Source organism: Planococcus citri, chromosome 1, assembly GCF_950023065.1.
Source record: "Planococcus citri chromosome 1, ihPlaCitr1.1, whole genome shotgun sequence".
Lineage (NCBI taxonomy): Eukaryota > Metazoa > Arthropoda > Insecta > Hemiptera > Pseudococcidae > Planococcus > Planococcus citri.
In genome coordinates, this window is record NC_088677.1 from 55,391,658 (window position 1) to 55,418,622 (window position 26,965).

The 26,965-nt window shown below is 34.4% G+C and overlaps 3 protein-coding genes and 1 non-coding gene across 5 annotated transcripts in view; 2 read left to right on the plus strand and 2 right to left on the minus strand.

The window, feature by feature from the left end:
- Positions 1 to 75: 75 nt before the first annotated feature.
- On the plus strand, positions 76 to 5,389 carry LOC135832890 (calcium homeostasis endoplasmic reticulum protein). Of its 2 annotated transcripts, XM_065346419.1 has the most exons (14): positions 76 to 330; positions 540 to 710; positions 801 to 976; positions 1,052 to 1,287; positions 1,371 to 1,445; positions 1,689 to 1,800; positions 1,957 to 2,172; positions 2,252 to 2,981; positions 3,065 to 3,240; positions 3,324 to 3,457; positions 3,535 to 3,711; positions 3,784 to 4,020; positions 4,114 to 4,252; positions 4,445 to 5,389. In XM_065346419.1, exons 1-14 carry the CDS (start codon positions 303 to 305, stop codon positions 4,583 to 4,585), a joined length of 2,748 nt encoding a protein of 915 aa, XP_065202491.1. In that variant the 5' UTR covers positions 76 to 302; the 3' UTR covers positions 4,586 to 5,389. The 2 variants fall into 2 exon arrangements, with proteins under 2 accessions (XP_065202491.1, XP_065202492.1); XM_065346420.1 differs by lacking the exon at positions 540 to 710 and having other exon boundaries at positions 77 to 330.
- LOC135832894 (odorant receptor coreceptor-like) lies at positions 5,107 to 9,420 on the minus strand. The gene is made up of 6 exons (XM_065346427.1): positions 8,421 to 9,420; positions 8,069 to 8,198; positions 7,559 to 7,655; positions 7,330 to 7,434; positions 7,018 to 7,173; positions 5,107 to 5,514 (listed from the first exon to the last, which is right to left on the minus strand). The coding sequence occupies exons 1-6, from the start codon at positions 9,166 to 9,168 to the stop codon at positions 5,461 to 5,463; spliced, it is 1,290 nt and encodes a 429-aa protein (XP_065202499.1). The 5' UTR covers positions 9,169 to 9,420; the 3' UTR covers positions 5,107 to 5,460.
- LOC135833524 (U6atac minor spliceosomal RNA) lies at positions 7,697 to 7,807 on the minus strand. The gene has a single exon (XR_010556491.1). It is a non-coding gene; the product is annotated as a U6atac minor spliceosomal RNA (small nuclear RNA).
- A 256-nt stretch (positions 9,421 to 9,676) lies between the features above and the next one.
- The window catches only part of LOC135832891 (major facilitator superfamily domain-containing protein 6-A-like), a 37,951-nt gene continuing 20,662 nt past the window's right edge, over positions 9,677 to 26,965 (plus strand). Inside the window, exons 1-3 of the mRNA XM_065346421.1 lie at positions 9,677 to 9,991; positions 19,720 to 19,956; positions 20,052 to 20,206. Coding sequence (XP_065202493.1) covers positions 19,857 to 19,956; positions 20,052 to 20,206 — 255 coding nt within the window. The 5' untranslated portion in view covers positions 9,677 to 9,991; positions 19,720 to 19,856. The remainder of the gene's footprint in view (positions 9,992 to 19,719; positions 19,957 to 20,051; positions 20,207 to 26,965) is intronic.

Below are 26,965 nucleotides of genomic sequence, written 5' to 3' on the forward strand. Positions count from 1 at the left end.
ACTCGTTATGTTTCCAAAGGAAATCGAAAATAATTAGTCCATTCTGCTGTTTTGCATTCTGTGGGTTTTTAGTACGCTTGCTTCTACCCTACCGAACGCAACACACACACATTACACAAGGATAACGTAATGTATCGTAAAATTTTTCTCAAAAGTCTGAAAATCTTTGGGAAATTTTGCAATTACGGTGATTTTAATTACTGTACATCGTAATCAAATGTATAGTTGACAAGTGATTGTACAAATTTAGCTATTGACTCATAATGAAAATGGACTAAAAACATAACTAAAGAATCGTAATCATGATGGATTTTCCGAAGCCGCCGCAAGGTTTGTAAATTGAAAAAATCATATATTTAATATAAGTATGTAGTGGAGTTTAGTTTAGATATTCGTATTAGATTACTGAATGTTGATAGTTCGTTATTATGTAAATATCGTTAATAATAGCCGAGTACTTACAAGTATACTGATTACACGTTACATACATTTATCAGATATTGATTTCAACCTAAAGGTAACACTACCTATATTTTTAGATATAGAATTAAAAAACATTATCGACAAATTGGCTCAATTTGTTGCTCGCAATGGGCCAGATTTTGAAGACATGACTAAAAATAAACAAAAAGGAAATCCAAAATTTGATTTTTTATTTGGAGGCGAACATTACCATTATTATAGGTATAAAGTAAATAGTGAACAGGCATGTAAGTACTAAGGAGCTGCGATGCTATACTTTAATCATCGAACTGGTCGAAAACATTTGACTAATATTCTTTTTTTCACTACATTTGCAGTTATGAACGCGGAAATGAATATGCACAACGCCAACCCTGCAACTATAAATATTCCATCGCCTTGGTTGAATCCACCGCCACCTAATAATATACAAACTGATTCGTTGACCGCGCAGCAGGTTGCTCTAAATGACCAGATTCGTGAGAGTGAGACCAATTTGAATGCTCAACACGAAGTACGATCTTGTTCAGATTTCGGTTAAAAGATTTCGTCTACGAGTTTCTGTCATCTGTCGTTATTCTCATTCTAGGTTATGTTACAACAACAACAAATCCAAATCGAAGAAGCCATAAATAAAGTGATAGATAACGATTTGAGAAAAGAAGCTGTCGATTGTGGTATCGATTTCAATGAGTTTGATAACGTTCTGCAACCTATTATCGATACCTGTACTAAAGACGCGATTTCCGCCGGCAAGTCGTGGATTATACAAAGAGCGACAGCACCTACTCCGAATGCTGTTATTGCCAATTATTTACTTAAAAAGTACGTATATATGAATTTCTAACGGTATTATTTCATCTGTATTTGTGCTGTGGTCATTTACGAATGGTGGTGTTTTTTTGCAGAGTTTTAGATTCAAACGCCACGTTTAACAAACGACTGCATATTATTTATTTACTGAACGATACGCTACATCATTGGTATGTTTTCGTATAATTTTCTTTTACTGCGATAAGAACTTGGAATCGGTTTAGAAGAAAGATTGAAAACCTTTTTCGAGGATTGAGCTATGAAAAAATATCATCTTCGAAATGAGGGGAAATGTGTTTCATTTAATGTGTTATTTTTACGAATGCGCGATGTTTGACTAATTATAAGATAGTGTATTCGTTGCTTGTGAAAAGTGATTATGCTGGAACTAATTACTCACGTCATTTTTACAGTTTACGAAGGAACGCCGACGAGCTACGTAAATCTTTGGAAGATGTGGTTGTTCCGATGTTCTGCACAGCAGCTTCAAACGTTAACGACGATCAACAGCAGAAATTGCAAAAGGTACTGTTGCGGTAAATTTGGAAATGCCTCATTCGTTCACTGAACAACTCCTTTATAACCATCACACAACGTTAATTAATTGCGTAGTGTTTGAATGTAATTCGTTGTTTTTCGGCACGAGTCGTCATACTTATAACCGGTCGTTTGTTTTCTTAGTTATTAAATTTATGGGAAAATAAAAATCATTACTTCAGCAAGGAAGTTATAGAAAAATTGAAAAAACCTATCGAATCTATAGCCGAGTATAAGGCTGAATTATTGGATAATAATCCCGATATCGTCGAACAAATTACCAGTTCCAATAAAAGCACCTATCAGCATTACCAGTCTCAGCATCAAGCTTTCGTTAGTCACGCATTGCAACAAATCCAGGTAAAATGTTTTCTTCGTATATATCCGAGTTTACGTTAGTACCACTTGTTCAATTTCTACTCGAAATTTTTTTCCGCAGAGTTTGGAAAAACAAAAACAAGTCATCGAACAGCAAAAACACCAAATCGTCCAATCACTTCCGCCTCATCTACCGCCAGCCGGTAAAGATCCTCGATTACTGAAATATTCTAATACCGCGTTATCTGACGAACCCTCATCACCTAACTCCTTATTTCCAGTCTCCATGCAACCGCTACCGCTGAACAATGTTCCGCAGACGCCGGAAGATCGAAAATCTCACATGATTTCACCTCAAACTCCACATTCACATCCACCTCCTCTTATGCATAATTTTGATCCGCGACAGCACAATCGAGGACCACCTCCTAATGACATTCGTTCCGATCCACCTCTCTCCGAACGTCTGGCACATATAATGCAAAATCAAGTCAACCACGATCCTAGACTTCAGCCAGGTTCCCAGTTCCGTAATCAGAACAAAGATCAGGATAGATTTCATCAAAATATCGTACCGAATACGCAAGAGCCTCCGCCGGCGCCGAGTTTCAAACCAGAACCTCCTCCTCCTCTCAGGCAGGATGTCGGCGGCTCCGGTCGTGGTAGCAGTGATAATGGTACGGACGCTTTTAATCATCACGTTAATAATACGAACAACTTCCAAGATATACCAGCTGAGGTGCCGAATTCGCAACTACCGTTCAATCAACCTCCACCGTCAGTATTCCCAGGGCCTCCTTCGGCGCCTCCGTCGAATCCACCTCCTCTGGCATTTCCGCCTCGTAAGTCCGGTGATTACTTTATGGTATTTTAACAAGCATACCCGCCCTTTGGAAAATAATACAATTTTAAAACCTATTTTATGTTATTACAGCCGATGTTGCTTTGCCGGATTTGAGCCGACCGCCTCCTAATTTTAATAATACCAATAGTACATCTTCGATTCCACCTTTGATGAGTTTACCACCTCCTGATTTCCTACCTGACGATTTGTTGCCTTCGTTGCCGTATTACGATCTACCTGCCGGATTAATGGTACCTCTGGTCAAGGTAATTATAAATTGATTGATCATATTGGACCTTACAACCCACTAAATTTGAAATTTGAATTGGACGTGATTTTTATTTTACAGTTGGAAGACTCGGGATATAAACCGTTGAATCCAGAAGACATCAGGTTACCTCCTCCGGCACCTCCCTCGGAAAGATTACTAGCGGCAGTTAAAGCCTTTTATACACCACCTGGACACGATAGACCACGCGACAGGTATTACATCCTGAGAGAATTTTTTCCAACTAATTTAATCATTTTTTTGTAACACCTCCGATTTTTTCCCTCAACAGTGAAGGATGGGAGAAATTAGGACTGTACGAGTACTATCGCGCCAAAAGTATAGCTAAACAACAAAAGCAGGAAGATATCGCTTCGGGTAGACGTCTCAGATCGAAATCTCCGTCTCCGATTGTTCGACCCAAGTCAAGAAGTAGATCTCCGGTTGTGAATAGAAAACGTTACAGAAGGTAAGAAGATAGCTTATCAATTCGTCGAATGTAGTGATCCGATGATATAACGAGCATTTGAAATGTGTTCAGTCGCAGTCGATCAAGATCAAAAGAACGAAGATCGAGAAGTCCGCCTCCGACTCGCAACAAGACTACGAATAATAGAAGATCACCTCCAAGCAGAAGAAGTAATCGAGATAGGCGAAGAGACCGGTCCAGATCGAGATCAAGATCTAGGTCTAGGTCTAGGTCTAGGTCGAGATCGAGATCAACGTCACCAATTATGCATCAGGATATTCAGCGGAGTCCAACGCCACCATCTTTTCTGTGCGTTGATTTTTCAAAAAAAAAAAAATCGAGTAAATCGATCGATAATAATTGTTAATTCAATGTTTCTTTCGTGTGTTTTTCTTCGAACAGCAATTCATCTTACAGTAAAGTAAACGATAAATTGGACGAGTCAAACAAAGGACACCAATTGTTACGTAAAATGGGCTGGGGAGGAGCCGGACTGGGCGCTAAAGAACAAGGAATTGAAGCACCGATCAGCGCTGGGGAGGTAATTACCAGACTTTTAATATTTCTTACGAGACGAATAATTAAGCTATCGTGTGTAAAACACGTTCTCATAATAGATAATTTCAATGTAGTTGATATCTAGTTTTTTTTTTTTAATATCTAATTTAGTATTGTTTTTGCTAATGCTGTGATAATAATGGTTGTTTTGCTGCGTCATGTATCTATAATGTAGGTTCGCGATAGAACAGATCAGTATAAAGGTGTAGGTATTAATTTGAGCGATCCATACGAGAATTTCAGAAAAAGTAAAGGACAAGCGTTTATTACACGGATGAAAGAGCGAGCCGAAGAACGTTTAGCAAATAATGGCTAGATTAACGGTATGATGTACCTACTACCTAACTACAACTACGTACGTGTATTTTGCTCGTAGTCGTGTGTACTGTCGTTATGAATAATCGTATTGTGATCGATAGTCGTTAGCGTTTGATCGAGCCGAGAAGCGTCATGCGACGCGGGAATTTGTCGATTTAATATCTGTGATAACGTAGAATTTTCTTCGTCTTCGGATGCCGAAAAATTCTACAAAATTTCCCTATAATTGACAAATTTCCTACCTTTTTTCTTCTCTCTTGTAGATAATTTTAATACTGTTGTAGGTATCGGCTTCTTTATGAATAATCGTACCTTTCGGATACATTTTTCTTTTCGTTTATTTTTTCGAACGATTTTAATGATCTAACTTATTATTTCAATTCTCTGCCAGTTACGAAAAGAAAGTTTATATCTAAGATTAGATGTACCTAGACTTACTAGTACGTTTAAGTTTTATTATGCGCTCAGGTATGCGTAGAGTTGAACTTTTGTACAAATGAAGCATTTTAATGAATAATAAGCTCTCGCGGTAAAGAGTTGGTTCAAGTTTTTAAAAAAACAAAACCACGTTTTTATACCCTCGTTTTTATTTCATTTTTCTTTGTGTTTAATAATTTATTGAATGTGTAAGTAATCGAATGATTGCTCAAAAAGGTGTGCGAAGCAACGACGACAATGTACGTATTAAGTTAAGAATCGTATTGTGAAAGTGTACCTGTACACGAAATCTTATTGTAACATTCTTTCATTGTAAGTTTGTTCATTAGAACGATTAATTTATTAAAAAAACAAAGATTGTTTAGATGGCGTTCATTTGATCGTAATATCCACGGTATATGCAGCAGTGAAGTGTTGGCTGTGTCAACGGTTGCGTTATTCAGTCACTTGGCGTAGCACCATGTAGTACGAGAATAACGTCTTGGTGAACTGTAGCAATAACATTGATCAATATCCATTTTAGATTTGCAATCCAAGCAAGTTATGGAAGCAATATTTAGTGCTGGGTGTTTCGAAAATAAGAATCGTGAAATCGGAATGGAATTTTTTCATTTCAGCTTGAAAAATAAACAAAATAGAAAACTGGTAGTGGTTTACGAAATTGGAGATTTTTTCGACAAGAGATGACTGGATTTGCAATACTTGGCATGAAATTTGAAAATTAAAAGATGAATAGTGAAATTTGCTAGTTGGAAAGTCCAGAAAAGCATACCAATACTTGCACTAAACCCATGAAAGAAATTAACAATGAACATTTTTCGATGATTTTGTTCAATAAATAGGGTACGAATGAATTTTAATTCGCTCTTAGAATTTTCAATGTGAATTGACATTTTTCAACTAGAAAATCATTCCGGGTGATTATTCATGTGTAAGGTTCTACGCAGGAGTTTTTAAAATTCGAAATTGAATATTATTTTTAAAAATTCTAATCGCGAGGGATGAGGAGGGAAGAAAGCATAATACACATATGTATTGATTTTTTTTGGAACTTCTATAAAATTCAAAACGTTTCGAAAAACCTACTTCATTTTAAAAATCTTATATGAAAAAATTGAAAACAATACCTTTTTGAAGTTGATAAACATTTCAGGAAACCAGATGACATTTTTTTAAAAACGTGTACAATTTCATCAGGAACTTGAAAAGGCAGCTTCTTTTCAAAATAATTTTAAAAATGAAAAAAAAAAAATCAAAACATGAGGTGTATTAAAAAAGGGAAACAGTGACATGTGATTCGATTATGAATTATCATTTGATTTTTTTTTCTTTAAAAGAAATTTCTCCACTTCACTTCTGAATAGGTCTTTTCATTTCATATTGAAATACTTCTCTAAATATTTTTCATCATTTTCTGAATTTTTTGGCTTAACTAATAATTTAATTTACTTTTCAATTGCCATAGATTTTCATCTTTTCATTGTCCTTCGGAATTTTTTAAAATTCATGTGACCAGTTAACGCATTTTTGTATTCAATTTTTTTTGCATTTTGAGGATGTTTTTGGAATTGATTATTTTGTAGTAGAATAAAACAATTTCTTTCTTTTAGTTTTTTTTTTAACTTTCAAATTTATCTTGCTTTTGGGATTAAAAATATTCTTCTTTCGAATATTTTCATAAAAGCTTTATAATTTTGCTTACCTATTAAATTTTACAAAAATTAAAAAATACTTTAAAAGTGAAGTGATATCGGATAGGTAGGTTTCGAAAAAAAATTTCGAGTAAGTAGGTAGGTTTAGGTATACATTTTTCTTCTTGTAAAAAATTGAAACAAATTTAGTGAATTTGAATATTTTTTTAAAATGGTAATGAATAGGTATCAGATTGCCTACACCGAACGATACAAATCTAATTTTATGGACGAATATACACGACCTCGTATTTTCGAAGCACCCTGTTTTCAAGTCAGATCAGCACTATGGTCAACTCACCAGGACAAACGAAGCTCTACATAAATGATACATTTTTCCACCATTCATTATGACCATTTTTTTGCTCCGTTGTAATATCAGTACCATGTATTTTCTACTATTTATTGTGCCCTCGTACCAGAATGAGTTGTAAGCTGCTTCTCTCACCAACTCTTGCTGAAAAATTCAAAACATTTGTAGCATGGGTAGGTAGGTGCATATTTTATAAGTTTCAAAACATTCTGAGATCTGGCTGGGTAGGTAGAGGTACCTATACGCCCCTCCTTCCCTGAGGAATAAAATTTATGATGTACCTAACTGAAAAGTACCTACCGCAGTAATGAACATCTCCCCATAATGACTATTCAAAAACTGATGAACGATGCAGACGAGAAGAAAAGAGTACATTTTCAAAAGACCAACGATCGATTCTGTAGTCTGAAATTAAATTGGCGATTCCAACATAAGAGAATAAAATGAAAAAATCCGTTCGCAAATCTGATTAAATATTACGTAATAAAATAACATAAATAAATATAGAAAAGGAAAAAAAATACAATACCCCAGTTTCGAATAATGCAAACGAAAGCGAAATTATTGCGTGTAAGACATCGGCTAGAATCATTGATCTGTATAATTGCTCCATTTCGGTCATTAACCTGTATCCCGATAATTAAGAACATCGTTAATGAGGTAAGAAAAAAAAACTATAGCCGGCTCTACCCGCACGAGTAGAGGTGCCCCGGCTAATATTTGTGTTATTCCATCCTTGTCTAGGGGAGTGCTAACCGTCTCTCCTTTCATACAACACAACTAGATAGACGGAACGTTCGTGTATATATACCAACGTTAGCTGCGCAACACTTTATCTGCGAGTAGTGAAATGGTATAGTTTGAACTTTGAGCGCGATAAAATAAAAAATTTATGAAAATTGAAATGAGGATGCAGCATCATGAAGTAGGTATGCAAAGTGTTTTCTCGTTCGTTTGTAAAGAATTGGAAGTATAGTACACTCAGTACACTAAAATCATGGCCCATGAGAGACTTAGTCCTATCTGCTGCAATACCTACCATAATAAATCGCTATGAAAAGTAGCACATTCCTTTAGTTTAGTTTCGTAAGCTTTTCCATCGACTTTGCATTGCGGAATTGGACTTTGGTGCAATTGTAAAGATTTTTTGTCCTTTTCATTTTTATTTTCTGCGAATAAACAAAAATAAACAACCATATTAGGCAATTTACTATCGTGTAATGCTTCATACGAGTAGGTAACTGTATTGAAGAAGGGGCAGGCGTAGGGTAAGCCTTTGTCAATTCGTTTGAAGTTCTATTTGACGAGAGGTTACTTTACAAATACTTACCTATACTTATACCTATTCCGCAATAAAATAAAATTAGAAATCACATCATGCAAACACTTACTCTGAGATTCGATTCTAAACGTAATTCGTTTACTGGAATATTCCATCGTATCGTTCTCAATATTCGCGATCATCTTAGCTAGTATTTTCATCTGAACACAAATCTGATAAATCATCATGAAGAAGAACGAATCGCCAGTCAAATAAACATGAGCAGCTAAAAAGAAGCTCAATCCTTCCAGTAAGTAAATCGTCTCGTAGAGCGGTGTCCAACTGGCATCAAAAGGTATCCAACACGTCAATGGAAACTTCAACTCGTCCACTCGATCGGTAAAATTACCCCGTATTTTGAATTCCAAGTCTTCAAAAAATGGCATAAAGGCCCAAATGATACTAATCGTCATACCGGATCCAACCAGCATCAAGCTGTACAAATTACTGCGGGGGTTTTCCATCTCGACGCTGATAAAATCTCCGTTCTTGTTGGCGACGAATTTTTTCATTCTTGATTCGAGGAATGAAACGAGATGTTTGAATCTATCGATATGGAGCCTCATGTAGAACAATTTATACAGTCCGGATATGGTCAACGTTGCTATATCCACCGTACTGCAGATATCTTTCAGATCTGTTGAGAAAAGCGTAGCTGCAACGAGACCGAATGATGTTATGGTGAGTAGAACTGAAGCGAAACAGGTGTAAAATACGTGGACCGTTTGAAACAATTGGTTTTTCGTTTGCAGCGGCCATACCGAAGATGTTTTCAGTAAGAAGATTTGGAAACTTACGCCACTAGCTTGGCTTTCCATTTTATCGACTGAAGAAAAATTCTCATATTTCTGGATACTATTTTTACAGTATTTCTGTCCATCATCGTCGACTGCTCTGTTATTATGTTGTCAATCTTCGCAAACACCGAATAGATACCTACACCTATGTAAACAATAAATCAAAATCAGTTGACGTTTTAAGACGACGAATTATCTATACGCAGATAGGTATCACACTACGGATGTGTTACCCGCCTACACTCGCTCAGCGAAGCCTATAAAATAGAACTAATTCCATAATCCGCAATAATTACCACAGGCCTATATTATGTACCTAAAGGTAAACCGTTTAAAAGGTATTGGAAAAACTTGATCACATCGAGCATTACGATTGCGGTTTGTAGTATAAAATTTCTCCATACGCAAAAACATACGATAAATTAACAGCATTGCCCGTGTTTATTGGATGTTTTACTTTGCTTCACCATCGCAGCTCGCAGAAGAGAGGAAGGTTAATGGAAAACATTGCAATGTAGCCTATACGAGCGAACTACGGCGATGACGGTGGTTCGGTATTGAGGAGAATCTGACTGAGACGCGAAGTTGTAACGTTTAACATGACTTTTTACTCTTTTTACTTTAATGGATTTGATTATAGTTACTCCACAACAATGCTCGTACTGACTGCGTTCTATCATTTTAATACGTATAATAAATACATGTGTCTTAAAATCGTCGCGTAAATATCATTAATTACTCACCTAGCACCGTGCCTAGGATTCGATTTTAGTATTTTTATACACCTTACGTTGTTTATACCTATTCGTCGAACATCGTATTAAGTATGAAGATATTACAATTCGTAAGTAAAATAATTTTTTATTTTTATTTTACCTTTGTTTATTTATTTTCGGTGGCGGTTTTTCTCTTATCAATACGTTTACCTCGTTTACCTATCGAAGTGTTTTCTTTTATTAATACCGAAGTGATAAGACCTTGACGACTTTTCTTCAGAATTGAAGATTTTACCTACTCGGTTACTCTTTCTTTTGTAAAACTCGATTTGAGACGTAATAATTTAAATCTCGTGGAAAAGTTGTTTGAGTATAATATCGAGCAACCAGAGTTGATATAAATATTACACCAGTGATTTACAATGTTCACCAATCAATTATAAGACGACTTAATCGTAATGAAGCAATTTGTGCGTTGAAACTGAAAGCAAACCGTACTCTCGTCTCTCGGTTTACTTTTCATAAACGAAATCTGGAGGTAGACTTAATACGATTTCAATTAAATTTAAATCGTATCAATTTATATCAACTAAAGTTTATTTTCACACTTCGCCATGGTCTACTCGTTTCCGGTATAATAAAAAACTTGCAAGTAACGGAACTTGATGTTTGATATATATGAAGGCACCTAAATTGAAAAAGAACCGAAGTAATTGGAGTGATCAATTTCAGACTAAATGGATAAGCTATTAATTACTTCTTGCAATTCTGGCAATCGTTTCACGTTGACCTGGTTCCTTGATCTTTCTTCGAGATTGTTGTATAGCGATGTATGCAATTTTTCGCGACGTTTATCGATGCATCTTGCAGTTACGTATTTACGTATTTGGATACGGATCATATGAAAAATGCGCACCATGACGTAGCTTTTACATTATTGGTTCATCTTCGGATTAAAAAAATTTCACGAATTGGAGATAATTTTTCAATGAAATTTACGCATCTCTAGAAGCTGCATCGTGTGTGTGTGTTTTTTTTTAGATAGGTTCAATTATGCACGTGATCCCTTTATAGATACCTATAATCATTCTTTTGTTCCTTTGAATGCGCGGTGTTGCCAATTCCCTTATCAGTGATAGGTTTGTTTTGCATCTAGCAACCTCGACATCACTTTTCAAGGCCAAAAAATTCCTGTAAGATAAAAAAATCAAATTGAATGCGCTTGGTTTTACGATTTTCCTCTTTTCTTCGGAAGTTTACATTTACAATGAACAGTTTAAATAACGGTTATGCAAATTTTTATTTTATACAATACCTACATCCGAAATCCAAATAATCTACATTGCCTAGTGCATCGTGTTCGTGTTCATGTAGACATTGAAATTGAAAATGAAAACAAAAACCTTCATACTTGGTACAGGGTGCCCAGAAATATCGTCAACCCCTAAAAAAGTTTTCTGCTAAATGTTTCGGTTGATCACATCACAGTGAGATGTGAATGATAATAATGATAACGCATGATTGGTTGTTAGACTGAGGTGAATAACATTCCACCAATCATATGCATCTACAGGGTGCCCAGAAATATCGAGTACCCCTAAGAAAGTTTTTCATTAAAAATATAGGTTGGCAACGTGAAATAGATGCATATGATTGGTGGAATGTTATCTCTCCAGTTCAACAACCAATCATGTGCTATCATTATTATCATTCACTGTGAACAACCGAAGTATTTTAGTAGAAAACTTTTTTAGGGATACTCTATATTTCTGGGCACCCTTTATTTCGCATTGCCAACCTATATTTTGAATAAAAAAAACTTTTTTAGGGGTTCACAATATTTCTGGGCACCCTGTATATTTTATACTTACCTATTTAATTCGATACAGCGAAGAGAACGAGTATTTTGGCGAGTCCAACTCGTAATTGTGTAAAACGAGAACGTGAAATGGTAATCAAATACAAAATTGAAAATTCATCAAATATCCAGGGGTTCACGGTATTTCTGGGCACCCTGTACATCGATTCGAATTTTTTTCAATTTTGTATAGATAGGTAATATAATCACGAGAACCAAATGCTAATAAAATAGATACATAAGATTTTTACGGGTACCTATTTTGAAGACATTAAAACTAGGTCAATCGTGTAATAAAAACATTTTGCTCTTCTTCAATAAGGATATTATACGACATGTTAAATCTGGATAAATAGGATCTATTATGTATAGTTGAGTAAGCTAAAAAGTATTTTCTTCATAGTCATCGTACGTGCGTTTCTGTTTGTACATCTCTATGTACTAACAACATCGTTTAGCATAACACATATTGTACTCTACGCTAGGTCTGGAGGTATTCGAGTTAAATACATATCTCTACTTATTAAAAAAAATGCGAGTAATATTTACAAGATCAATCGTACACTCTATAAGATGACGATGAAGTTCAATATCAACGCGAAATTTCCGGCAAATTCTCGACTGCGACACGTTTGCGAAGATGATCGCGCCAACGAATATTTTTTCTAATTTAAATGCTCGACAGCTAAATTAGCAGATTAAGATCGAAAAAGCGGACAATGTGGTCATAAAAGGAAGTTGCTAATGGGACGAATGTTATCCAATTAATCCCAGTGTCTGATCTGTCAATTCTGTTATGTTTGCGTACACTGTATGTGTACTATATGAAGCATTGAAGCATATATCTACAGGGTACCTAAGAAATCCGATGTACCTACACCTACCTATATCTATGATATATAGCCTACCGAAGTTCGGAGGTTAATTTAGGTGCAAAAAATACATCATATTATTCTGCCAGAGATTAAAAAGGACACAATAGCATAGATTATTTGCTAATTGCATCGATGTTTAGGTGAACGGAAATACCTAGGAATAATTTATTTTTGACATGATTGTGAAACTATACCAGCTATAATGTGCGGTCATCCGAAACTGAGTAGGTTTTTTTTTGGATTGTTTGATAATGAATAGGAATACGTACCTACATCATACGTCAGGATGAATGTGCATTAGACAAAATGTAAAATTTTCCACAATTTACCTCATCGTTGGACGAACCTATTGTGGCGAATTGCAGTTATATGTACCTGCCTACAATAATTGTAGTATCATGCTCATGTAGATACAAGTTACCTGGTATTTTTCATAAAAAATGTTATCCATTAATATTACAGCGCGACGTTTTGTTGTTTTCTATGTCTTTTAAATATTCTTTGTTTTCATCACCTTCAAAAAAACAAACAGTACCTACCTAAATAAAAAATCTAGGCTATTTAATGGAATTTTTCCAAATATTTTTAAGTTAGCCTTAGGCCTTCGTTTGTATTTTGCCTGCTGTATTGGATACCTACCTATGAGGTATAAAAGTATCTGTTTACGTACTTTACTTGCAGAATGACTCGTCACACTGGTATTTCCTATTTTATTTCTTTTTCAATTATTGATATTAGCATAAAGTAATAAAAAAATGAATCAAGTCCATTCCAAAAAAAATATTAAAAAGAGATGAAAAATAATAAAAAAACAGGTGTTGCTAACAGAGTTAACTGTTGCCAACGATACATTACTGCTTCGAGCAGTTCTTACTTATTTAAATAATTTTTTTACCAATAATTTTTGTCACACGGGTGATTTCTTGGTATTTCCAAAATCGAATTAATTTACAACTTAATTTAAATTATAGTCGCAAGTTATAATACGCAGACTTTGGTGTTCGAAAGTATTTTATATTTTATAAATTGAATCAATTGAATGACTCGTTACATTTTATATTTTTATAAATCACTCTATAGGTAGTCACGAGTCAATGACCTAGACCTACATAGGTTAGGTACCAAGTTTTATAACAAATCTGTTGATACTTTTTATGTGGTCTACTTGAAAATACACGTATGCATACGTATGTACTCAAAAAGTCAACAGGCATTATCGAATGTGTCCAGCTGGAATTATTTTATCATATTTCCAGAGACCTAAATTAGTTTTCACCCATTAGAATTTAAAAACTTACGATGAAAATTGAAATTTCATTGAAGAGTTCTCGAATTTTGCAATTTGCTTTTCTGGAAATTTGAAAAAATGTCAAAATTTTGTGTAATTTTCCAAATTTCATGAATTTTTTTTGATAATTACAAAATTCTTATCAGTTTTTTGCAATGCTTATGTAGAGTATTCTTGTTCAATTCCGTTACATTATTTTAAAAAAAAAATATCTTTAATTTGATGAAATCCGGAATCGTGGCCTTTAACGTCACCAAAAATTTAACAAAAATTTTAAACAAGGGAAAATACTACCTACATGGAAAAATTTAACAAAATAAAGTAACAAAAACAACAAAAATTCAACAAGTAGATAACTACCTAGTACCTACTACCTACCTATATAAAAGAGAAGATTAAAATGTGATCTGTCACGAGAAAACCAACCTAGTGTCCAAAACGTAAATTTTACAGGAAGGGTATTTGAAGTTTTGAGTCTATGTATCAGGCGATCTAAAATTTGTAGGTCCGTGAAACTTGCACCATTTTTGGCTCCCATGAGTGCCAACATAAACCGATATTTTTTTTCAGAATCATCACATTCAAAGTTGCTAAGTCCAATAATCAAAATTTCCCAAAATCAATTTTTTCGATTTTTTTGAATTTATTGTTGCCAAAAATGTTCCAAAAACTCACCGAGTATGAATTATTAATGAAGAATAATTTATTATTATTAAATTTATCACGTTTCTTAACAAATTTGTTCAAGGTGAAAAGAGTTGATTTTTCCAGCTCAAGCCTTACTTAAATTTCAAAATATGGCACAAATCCTCCAAATGTGGGCCGATTGTTGCAAAAATTTGCATTTTGACTCCCCAAAACATGTATTTTGACTCCCCAAAACATACCTTTTAAGAAAATCAACAAAAAATTTTTTTTCAATTTTTACTGTAGTTGCTTTACTTTTTTGACCTCAGATTTAGGGTCAAGCAGAGAATCGTTCGCGAACGTTTCAATCCCCACAGTCGGATTCAGCACCCTAAGTACTACTAATAAGTATCCAACATGAAAAAGATATCGATTTTTTGGACACTATAAGCTGGTTTTCTCGTGACAGATCACAAATAATTTCTGTTCAATTTAAGCAATTTTTTTTTCAACCTCATTTTTTGTAATTTCAAATAGGTACCTAGGTACTTCTCCAGTTTTAACAATGAAGAATTTTGAACCTAATATTTTATGCAATTTTTCGCAATGCTTTACAAAGTTTTGGCAAAAATTGCGTTTTTTAATAAAATATGATTTTCAATCAACTTTTTAGTCACTTTTTTGTTGCTGTTTCTTTTTTTTTTTTTTTTTTTTTTGTAAATTCCGGCAGTTTTTAACTTTTAAACCAATTTGTACATTTTTAATAATATTTTATTGATATTTTTCAAATTTTATTTTGATTTATACCTACTTGATAAAAGCTGCTGCATTCTTTCCAATTTTCAAGTCATTTCAAAAATCTTGCAATGTTTTACCTACGCAATTTCTCAATATTTTGCAAAAAATTTTTTGATGGATGGTATTTGATTAAATGTTGTATATTTCAACAACAATTTTTGTGTATACATATTTGAGGTGTTTTTCAGTTTAATAATGTGCACATAACAATTTCTGAACCCCAGAAAAAAATAATCGAAAAAGCATCCAACAATAGGTATACCATTAGGCCAAATTTCATGTGCTGAAGTTCACTTTTCGATTTTTGGCAAATGTTTGAAAAATTCAAGTTTGGTTCTTTTTTTATATAAAAAATCAAAATGCAATCACATTTAGCTAAAAAGCTATAAAAGTTGTTGCGCAACCTATTCATCATTTTTGATGGCTTCCAATTCCGAAAAATTTCCATTAAAAAGCTTAAATGAAATTCAGTTCTTGAAATTTGGTCTGGTTTCTTCTCTGTCCGATTTTTAAATATGTACATAATTTCTACTGGTTGAGGCCTTTTCATTCTCTCGTTTGTTTGAAAACAATATACGTTCAATTATTTTACCTACTTCATTCATTATCGTAAGTAATTTTAAATATCCGTGTAACGGCAAATGGCATATCACTGAAAGTGTAGATAACAGCTGTTTGAATTTTACACATCGATTAATCCGATCTGATTACTGAACGATAAGAAAATATGTTCCAAGATCATTAGGCGGCATTTGATAGCGAATAGCTCTCTAGGCATAGCCTACATCAAAATGCATCTTATTCATAGGTAGAGGTACCATAATCGATGGTGTTGTGGATAAAAGGCCAAACTGTTTTTTTTTTCCAAAGGGCAAATCTGTTCTCGGTCATTTTGAGTAAATACGAAAGGGCCAATCTGCATTTTTTTACATGAAAGTATAATCCAAAACGGCGAAACTGAACTATTTTTTTACTTTTTTTTTACATTACAGACCACTACAAATTTATCTTTGATGGCCAGTAATTTAAAAAAAATTGCAAATGTACCAAAATGATCTCAGAAAACCCAGACCTACGAGTAAACAAAATAATACGAGGGTGGATTAAAAAGTATCGCCAACAGTGCTCTGGAGGAGAGCCTATATGGAGGTACAGTATTTTGAACCAAATGAGCGCTCATTTTACAGCTTGAAGTTTTAGGAAGACGGTGGTGTGTTCAGTTTTTAGATACCTACAACTCGAAAAAATGTTGATCGTATTTGAAATTTTTGAGAAAAGTTATTCGGTTGATGGGGCTGGAGTATCGTACATTGCGGTCTAGTAGCAAGTCTAATATCTATATCAAGCAGTGTGTGCAATCATTTGATAGTCCAAAGCCTCAGGAACACGGCGGTGTATTCAGTTTTTTTTGTTTGACTTGTACAAATATTCTTGAATGAATTCAACGAGATCATGGTATAGCTAAGTGATGTTAATTTTCACTAAAAAAAAAACGCCCAAGTCACTTTGGACATGTTCAACATTGTTACAGCATGTTGTACAGAAAAACTAAATACATCACCATGTTCCTGTAACTTCAGACTACAAAATTACTGCTCATGCAGCTTGCTATAAGAATTAGTCTCGCCGGTAGAGCGCAAAGTGTACCTACTTGTGTATCCTGCATGACCTGAAATTTTTTCCTCGGCCCATTCGAAGGCCTCCAAAATTTTTTCTATAACTCATATCGTGTACCTGAGACTTCAGGCTACAAAATCACAACTTCTTTCTCAATAGAAATGAAATGAGGAAGGATCGAGATGACGGATTTGCTAAACTATTTGAACCTGAACCAAAGACCAAAAATTCAGGTAATTTGAGTACGCTGTATAAGTATTTGGCATTATTTGGACACATTTGAGTAATTCTGTTGGTTTTTCTAGAAATTAAAATATCAAAAGAGCCTCAGGAAACGAATTTTATCCGTCAAAAAAAAGAGTTCATTCTGAAGATGATTAAAAAAGATACCAAAGCTCGAACCTTCACTGATGACTGATAACAAATCGATTTCACCCCTACATACAATATTAGACTATATGAGCTTTCATTTCGCGGCCGAATATTTCCCATTTGCTAAGCATTTGCCATTTATCAACAACAAAACATCTATTATTTTTTGCCAAATTTATCAGATTGGCCCTTTTTTTCATGTTGAACCTGTAGGTTGAACAAATACAAAAGGGCCAATCTGTCCACTCTCGAACTATTTCATCATTATAAATTTCTCAAGCTAGAAAAAATATTATCAGTGGATAATAATGGAAAGCGAATGAGTTGCCTTCATCAAAAAAATTGATACATCGGCCAAACTACTCCTTAGTACGATGATATGACACTTTCGAGTTTAGAATGCAAGTTGGAAACTCAGTTTGGCCTTTTATCCACAACACCATCGATATAATGGGTGATTATCACTCGTGAACAATTAGCTGCTTCAATGCAATACGTTTATGCAAGTAGGATTTAACCAAATTTGGACATACTTTTACTGAAGGTAAAATTATTGCACTTGTGTGTTACTTTCAACAATTTGTTGTTACGTTGCTTGAATATTATTGAACAGTTTGTTTTAAAAATTTTACCCATTTCACTTCTTTCTAATTAGAGACTCCATACCTCGAAAAAATTCAAAAACAAATTAATCAATTGAACCTATCGTGCTGGTACTCGTACTTACACCATTCATCAACTAAGTAAATGCATCATTAAGTTAACCATTCACTGATCATTTCTTAGTTGTAAAAAATTCGCCAATGATAATCATTCTCCACGGTTCATGGTGTCGGATTGAAATCACTTAGAATTCGATCCACCGTGTCAGTATATGAATGCTGGAGTTGGTTTTTTGTGATTGTACCTATCAAACGTTCCGCGTTGCAATAAAGTGAATTCGCCATAAGAATGGGTGAAATCGACTGCTTTAATAAATTCGTTTTTAATAACAATGTTGGTTTTTGCTTTGGTTTAATAAAAATTCACCTGTGCTCTGTGGTTTATTCGATACGTCTATGTAATTTTATTGTGATAGATGACTATAACGATCTGGTCTAATTTGACGTTTTTTTTCTTCTAATAAGAGTACTACACGTACCATTAAAAAACACAAGTTCATTATTTTTTTCATCGCGAATCGAGGAAATGTTCGTGGATTTGATTGTTAATGTTTGCTCATCGTAATCAAGATGTTTGGTAGGTTCTTTTGAAAAATCCTGTTGCATGTTTTTTAATACATTTTCTCAATCTGGCATCAGTATACCTAGACCTACCTAAAAACACACGTAAAGTTTATCATAATAATGGATGCTTAGCGCAGCTTAATTCGAGTATTTATAAAATTATGGTATTGTATTGTAAATACAAAAAAATACAGAGAAATTAAAGTTGTACAGGCAATTAAATAAGCTAATTTGTAGTTGCATAGAATTTTTTGTTTTTAATTTTAATTAGATAACATGCCCGGCGATACCTAATTGACAAACGTGATACTTATTGCTTACTAAATACTTGAGTATGTTTTTTTTTTTTTTTTTAGTTAATCAGTTCCAAGTTTTTTCCGCGTGCATCTTTCCATTTTTATATGTACCTACTTCTTTTTAAACAGTTCCTACCACGACAATTTTTTTTTTCAAGACTCACAATCGTCGTGTAGATTTAACTGATAAAAGAGCACAATTTTTTTTGGTATGGTCAATGTGTATTATAAATTGAAGATAAGCACTTATCTATTACACTGATGATAAAACATGCAAAAAAAAAAACAAAAAAAAACTCACCCAAGCTATTTACAGAAACTTGAGTTGACCTCAACCAAAAAATAAATATATTTAGATATCGCTTTCTCTTACCTATACATTCTTTCATTCCAATTATAAATCAGTTAATTAACTTTCCATGGGTGGTTAAATGAGTTATCCGGAGGTATCTCGCCGTATTTCACACCGTTAATGGATGTCGCGATAATTGATTAAGTATAGGTAGGTATTGAAATATCTGAAAATTCAAAAAACAATTTTGTATGTAGCATCAATAATGCACCAGTTGAGATAAAAAAACATCAACTTGACAGATAATAAAAAAAAATAATAACATTTTTTTTCAAAGCTACCATCGTTAAATTTGTCATTAAAAACTACAGCAACTGATAACCTATCAGTACGAATATACATAGAAGCAGTAGGTAATAAACTTTCACACTTTACAACTCACAAGTCACAACAGTGTATGAAGCATACGTACATAACAAATCACGTGTTTTCTTCCCCTCGATTTTACCAAAATATTGAAATTTGTATTCGCGTTATACTCGTATAGCTTTAAAAATGAATACTCGTATCTTCCCAATTGTAATCATGGCTGTGTTCTCGTTCGCAGAGAAATGTATCAGAGGTTGCCACAAGCTGACCAAAGGCCTTTTGTGGATTTGGAAATTCTTGCAGAATATTTATAAGGTGACGAGAAAAATCGCCAAAGTTCTTCGTACTAAGATTACGTACATTCATGATAGAACAATGAAGAGGTACGCCAAAGGATTCTTCAAACGTATCATCGATGATTTCAAATACAAGGAGTTACTCTCCTTGAAGATGGTGTTTTTCGTTCATGCTTCGAGTGAGTACCTACCTTATTACCTATAGGTAACCTAATCTATCTATTTCGATTATCATTAATTGAATCTGATGGATATTTTGTTTGAAATTTTTCAGCTGTGTTTGTTCTGTATCCTTACTTAACTATTCATATGAGAGAGCTGGGTATAAATGTCGAAGAAACTGCTATCATGTCGGCGTTAACGCCTTGTGTAGCTATACTGATGCCACCGGTAGCCGGCGTAATTGCTGATAGAATTGGTAATTTTAAGGTAAATTAGTGATAAATCGAATGAAATACCTACATTGCGAGTAAATTAATTAATTCGGGTGACATAGAGTAACGAATGTAGAAGAAATTTTTCTACACGGTTCTAAATTTTTGTTAGAACCAGTGTTGCCAGGTAAGTATGCGCACAGATCGCCAGATTTTCCTCCTGAAATCGCCCAAAATCGCCTCATCACCATTTTTAACCATTCTACCAAATTTTTGAGATGCCAAGTCCCAAATTTGGGCGTTTTAAATTGCCCATAAAGCAATTAGAGTGTTTGAAATCAAAATTTCAGTCAAACCAACTCAAATGGAGACAGATTAAACTTTTGAAAATTAAACTAAGAGATTGGGTTCAGATTCTCCACAAGTATTGATTTATCATTTTATCAAATTACACAATTTGTATTCGTTTACTAGAAAAACTTGAGAAAAATTCACCATCTAATCAAGCAATTTTTTGGTAACGTTCATAAAATATGGTCATAAAGATCCGTTTCACAAATAGAAGAAAGGCATTTTTGCCCGAGCGAAGCGAGGGCGAAAATTTTTATGATACTTAATTGCATTGAAAATGCAAAAAAAATACCATAAAAAGCATCAAAAACATACAAAAACTAAAAAAACACGAAAAAATCTCAAATCGCCCAACTCTCCCAATTCGCGAAAGCACAATTTTTGACCGCAAAACTGCAAGTTCAAATCGCCCAATTTGCGATTTATCGCCCAACCTGGCAACACTGGTTAGAACTAATGATTTTGAGGTGAATTATCATGCAGACTGCGACGTTGCCAAATTGATCCGAGATAATAATTTTGGTTTTTCTAACATTTCAAGAAATATTTTCTTCTTCCTGTTGTAACTTTCAAAAATGAACCAAAAAAGTTTCCTCAAAAACGGCCCACTTACCTACCTTCAAAATTTTAGAAGCTATCGGCACTAAAGTGAATAAGATTTTATTTATGGCTCATTTTAATAATCCAAACCCATACGTTATTGCTCATTCAGTTTTGTTTTGATTCAAAACCATTGTCCGGAAAAAAGATGTGGTGTGATGTCAATAAAGACTGTGGGAAAAATTTCTAGTCTCCTACTCAAAATATTCTGAAATTGACAATAGAAATTGAAAGTGTTCTTTAGAAAATCCTTCTCGATAATTGGCGTAGCCAAGGGTGCGTCGGTGCCATCGTTTTTTCTATCGCATTAAAATTTAAAATAAAATATACAAAAAAAAGACTTTTTTGTTTTTTGAACCAATATTTTTGGAAAAAATTTTGATCGTACATAGGAATACCTACCTATCCATTTTAATTTAGAAGAAGAGGAAAAAACAAGGTTTGCAATTTTTCCACTTTTCTTTAGGGATTTTTACATCACTAAAAAAATCAAAAATTTCCAGAAACGATGTCAAACTATAGAGGGAAAAATTTTCAAACTGTTCTGTTGCTTCTGTCAAGGAATCAAACTATTACAGGTGTTCGTCTCCAATTTGAATAAGATTGAGATTTTCGGAGAATTTTTGGAAAATCCAAAATTGTCTATTTTCAGTGATTTACGCGTTTTTTTTTTTTTTTTTTTTTTTTTTGAAAAATTATAAGTAAGTAGGTATTATATTATTCAGTAAAACGCACAAAAAAAATGTAATCAAAATTCACCCCATTTCAAAATTTCAATCCCTTCTAGAGCCTCTAGCTTAGCTTGTGTGGACTGATTTTCATAGGTAACTTTAAAGTTTGGTACTCAAAATTTTGTCCACGTTCTGAGCTAAATTGGAACTGGAGGGGTGTGGATGAGGGTAGCATAAAATTGGACTTTATATTCCTGTTCGGGATGTTCGATTCATATAGAAACGACACCATTATTATGAAAATAGCTCAACTTTTAATAGTAAAAACTGTGGTGGGGCAGAGGCACTGTAGGGCTGTGGATGAAGGTAGCATGAAATTGAATTTCAGATTCGTGTTCGGGCTGTTCGATTCATATGTAAACGACACCAACAATTATGAAAATAGCTCAACTTTTGATATTTATGTAGTAGAAATTGCGGTGGGGGCAGAGGCACTGGAGGGGTATGGATGAGCGTAACATAAAATTGGACGTCATATTCGTGTTCGGGGGGTTCAATTCATATGGAAACGACACCTCGTTTACCAAAAACAATCATTTACACCAGAATCCATTTTACCTTGACAGAGGGCAGATTGGCCCCACTGCCGAAGGTAGTGCTTATAATAGGAACCCCTTATAATGAAATGTTGGGAACGTGTGTAAATTCTTTAGATAGGCTAAGTACTCGATGTACTCGCGATCTGCTCGCGCACGTAGGGCCGCACCCGCGAGTCGGCGAACGTAAAAGCAGAAGGGTTCGCGAGCCCTTGACAGTTCTTGACAGCCTTTGACGTTTATAGGCCGAAATAGGGATTTTGGCCATTAATTAGTAAAGCCACATAAATTGTCTAATTTATGTGTACTTAGCAAGTACGCTATTGGTCCCCCAGAATAAGGGTAGGGATTTGACCATTTCATAGCGTCTTTATAATACAGATCTCGAAGCTGCTAGCAGAGAGATTGTGATGATTTTTGGATGCTTTCGGACATGGTTCCGGCAACTAAATCTAGTCTCCGGACTTTGGCTCTGATATCGCGCGTACGTCAGTTCTATCGTCATCTTTGATAAAATTTAAGCCATGGACATCTATTCGGAGTTCATGGCAGAAGTTCTTTCGTTTTTTCCATCTCATCGTTTGATGGATAATGTTTCAATCCAACCTAGATTAACCGAAATATTCACGGTTAATAACGAGTGTACCTTTTTGACATTTTGGGATGTATCCGGACATCACCGAAATGGGCAAAGAATTAAAATGTGTTTCATTTGGTTAAGTTCCATCGACGGCTCGTAGTATTGGGTGAGCCACCTGGAAAGAGATGGAAAACGCGTACAGTTTGTGGTAAGCAGGATACACTTACTTCCTTTTAATATTGTATTCACTTCGCATAGATTACGAGCAAGGCGTCATAATCTATGATGACTAATTTAAATGATGTTTTCTCGTGTAAATAAAATTAGTTTAAGCAAAATTTAGCAATCCTACACCTTCGGAGATGGGGTAGGATGAAGTTTCATATTTTTTGGACTATTGATGAAAATATGCTGATCTATACCATCACACGTATGGTAAGATCTATCTTCGTTTTAAATTCATTAGGGACCTTTATCGTAATTAAATGTAGAATCATGTAGGTCAAATGAATTTATGTAAAAACCTGTAAATATACCTTGTAAATATTACAGAATTCGTATTTATTAGGTATATACTTTTTAAATGACGTATAGGGCAGTTTAGGAAAACTACCACCCTTCTGAGCTATCTAGGTACTCGCAAATATTCCCCCTTTAAGGAATATTTCTATTCTCCCCCGTATGGTATAAATTAAAATCACCATCATCTACAGGCAGAAACTCTAGATTACCCTATTACATTATTTTGGCGCCTGAACGTGGGACCTGTGTTTTAATTTATTTATAAATTAAAGATGGGTTAGTAAGTCTACACTTTGAGACTCACGTTGTAGTGAATTAAGGAAAATATTTTACCTTTTAACTAAAAATTCACGTAATTTTCAGTTAAAGGAGCCTGGAGTTAGAGTCTCCTACTTGTGAAACGAATAAAAATAGTCGATTAATTTCCTCTAATTCTGCTCACAAGTAGATGAATTTTCCAATCAGCGAAAGTTTGAACTTTGTTCTTTTCGTCTGTTGGAAAAAGGGTACTCTCAAACTTTTGAAACGAAAAATGCTGATTTTCAACACGGATACTTTGTACCAACTGAAAATCAAATGGGTCGCTAATGTCCTCATTTTTCGGGTCAAGAGTGCGAGACTCTAGGGAGACCTACATTAGCAATTGGTATTAACGTATATCTTTTGTGTAGGTCGCACTTTCATTGATTTCCTTAAGGTTGAGATACTCACAGAGGCCCTTTGCACTCTCATTGCGCTTCTTTTAGAAGTTAGCCTCCTAAGTGAGTCTTGCCATCTGAAAATCTTTGGTTAGCCTCAAAAAATGTAAGGAGATCTACATTAAGCACCTAGCATTGAAACTATACCTGGTGTGTAGATCGCACTTTCATTGATTTTCAAGAAATTGAAATCTTTGGTTAGCTTTGGATAAATCTCACTATATTCACTGCAGACGGGTTTGGCAAATGTCTGGACTTACTACGAATTCTACCCTAAATATAAAATTATGCTTAGATTTTTTACTCATTTAGCATTTTCTCCAAACCTCGGGGCGGAATGTATGCTAAAAGTTGAGAAAAATTCACTTAGAAATATCTAACTTTAAATTTTCACCTCGTCATTGATATCTTACCAGTCCCAGTATTTCGAGAACCGATTGGAACGAAATCTGACGATGGCTAAAAAATTAGTCACTAAATTAGAAAATTTAAGCATAGTTTTAAAAATCTTTTCACCTCGCTTCTTGACAGGTATTTTTCTGCATGCTTTAGAAGAAAACAGTGTCGAAATGAGGATAAAACTTACCTAATAGCCTAGTTAGTTAACCTTACTTAGGATAACATAATTATAGACGAAATTAATTACCCCCAAAATTGACCAAAACGTCGCAATATTTTCGAGACGAATAGTTCCAAAATTAAATAGGTGACTAGGTTAGGGATCTCGCATCGTGTCCTTCACAGACAGAGGAGCTACGATGTCGAGTGTGAATGAACCCAGTAGCATAGGAAAACGTGACGTTTTTAATGTACCATAGCACCATTAAAAATCAACACTTCTCAATGAAAAAGAGGGTGTCTTTTCGCGTAATTTATTTAGTCTATAAACACTAGGTTACCGCATGGATTTGATAATTGTGAACATTCGTGTACAGAAATTATCAAAATCCCACCAGAATGTGTGTTGTATTTTTTCGACGCATGTAGTAAGTTTTTTTTTTTTTTTTTTTTTTTAAGCATAAAGTGAAAACTTACTAAGTTGAAAAAATACAATACACTTTCTTACCTTATTTTAGTGGTGTTTTTTGCCGACTAATCTCGGAAATGAAACAACATTGAAATAGGACATGCGTAAGAAATAAGCATAAAATTTAGGAAATTTAGTGCAATATTTTTTATCTCAATTCTTGATACTGTTTTGTTGACTCTTTTTCATTTAAACATCTTTCTGAGTCCAATCAGAGTCGAATTGATAAACTTTACAATACTTAAATTATTTCTAGGCATAATTTATATTTTTTTTACCTTGTTTCCAAGCTGCTTGCAGTGGCGAGACGAGATAATCATGTAATTATTGAAACATAGATATAATTACCAAATAGAAAAATCAATTTACTTTTCTCTCAGCCTGCTACTTAGACATTTTTTCGAACTATATGGAAGGAAAAAATTACGAAAACGAAGTAGCTAAATAACTTAGGGTTAGAAATATTTGTTCTTAAGTTACTACTTTTGGTGCAATATTCGTACACATGCCGCTAGATCTTGGCCTTGAAACACCCTTTTATAAATTCTTTACCAAGGGGAGAGAATTCCATCAGCCTAGACTTAGCTCAGAGGGCGTAGATCCCTCCCTCGTGGATCGCATTATCGAATAGTATTGCAACTTAAAGGGAAAAAATGTAGGAATTTCTTGGAAGTGCATTCGAATACTTCAAGTACATTTTCACCTCCACCAACCCCGCCACCACCGGCGGCTTATTTTAAAAAGATTTCACCGAAGTATTTATTAGGACAGGGTACATAAATACTAATTGTTATGTACAAATATGCAACAAGTGTCACCCTTCTTTTAGTTAGAGGCACGTGCCGAAGTCGTAAATCTGTCAGATTTTTCCTATTTAATGACCCAAGGCGACAACTTATAAAAAAAGGGGTGAGAAACTATTGGAATGTTAGGGCCTCCCACTACATGGTCAGGTCTCTTTAACTTTTTCTTAAATATTCTTTCACTTGCCACAAGAAATTCATACTACGTTTTTCCGCCGTGGGTTGCAGTACTCTTTCGTAAAGCACTTCGCGTTTATGAATACTCCACCAGCCTTAAGCACTCGCAGTAGAGTAAGTAAAAACAAATCGTTTATTTCATTGGACTTAGGCACTAATAGTCTCAAGCCCAATCGCGTAATGAATTCTGATTTGAATATGAACGACAAAGAGAGTCATACTTCAGATCAATCGTTTTGTGGTGATCAACCTGAAATGTACTCCAAAGCGTGTCCAGTTGAGGAAGATAGTAATTTGAATACACCTTCCGATGAAGGTATCGGTACTCAGGAATATTCGCGTCCATTTGACCCCGAATCATTTAAGGATCTTATTGACGAGGAAGTTTACGAAACTTTTAAAACTACTTGGGATTGGAATGACAAAATTCACTCAGAAGTGAAATCGAATTTCAAAATTAATAATCAGCAAATTATTAAGGCCAAAAATTATGCGAAAGAAGCGAAAAACGCCGCGATTTATTTAAACGATAAAATACAAGACGTTTCGATTCAACAGTCTAAACATGCTGAATGTACTAATGATTGGCTAAAAGAAATAACTGATAAATTAAATGAAACCTCGGTTATCATTACTGAAACAAAATCCGAAACTTCTGATAATTCTTCCAACCTCCAAAAAATTTCTGAACTTGTCACAAAAATGCATAGCGAATCAAATGAGTGTAATAAACTTTCTGACGAAGTAAATTTCATCAAAACCGCAATCCGCCATTTACCTATGATCAAA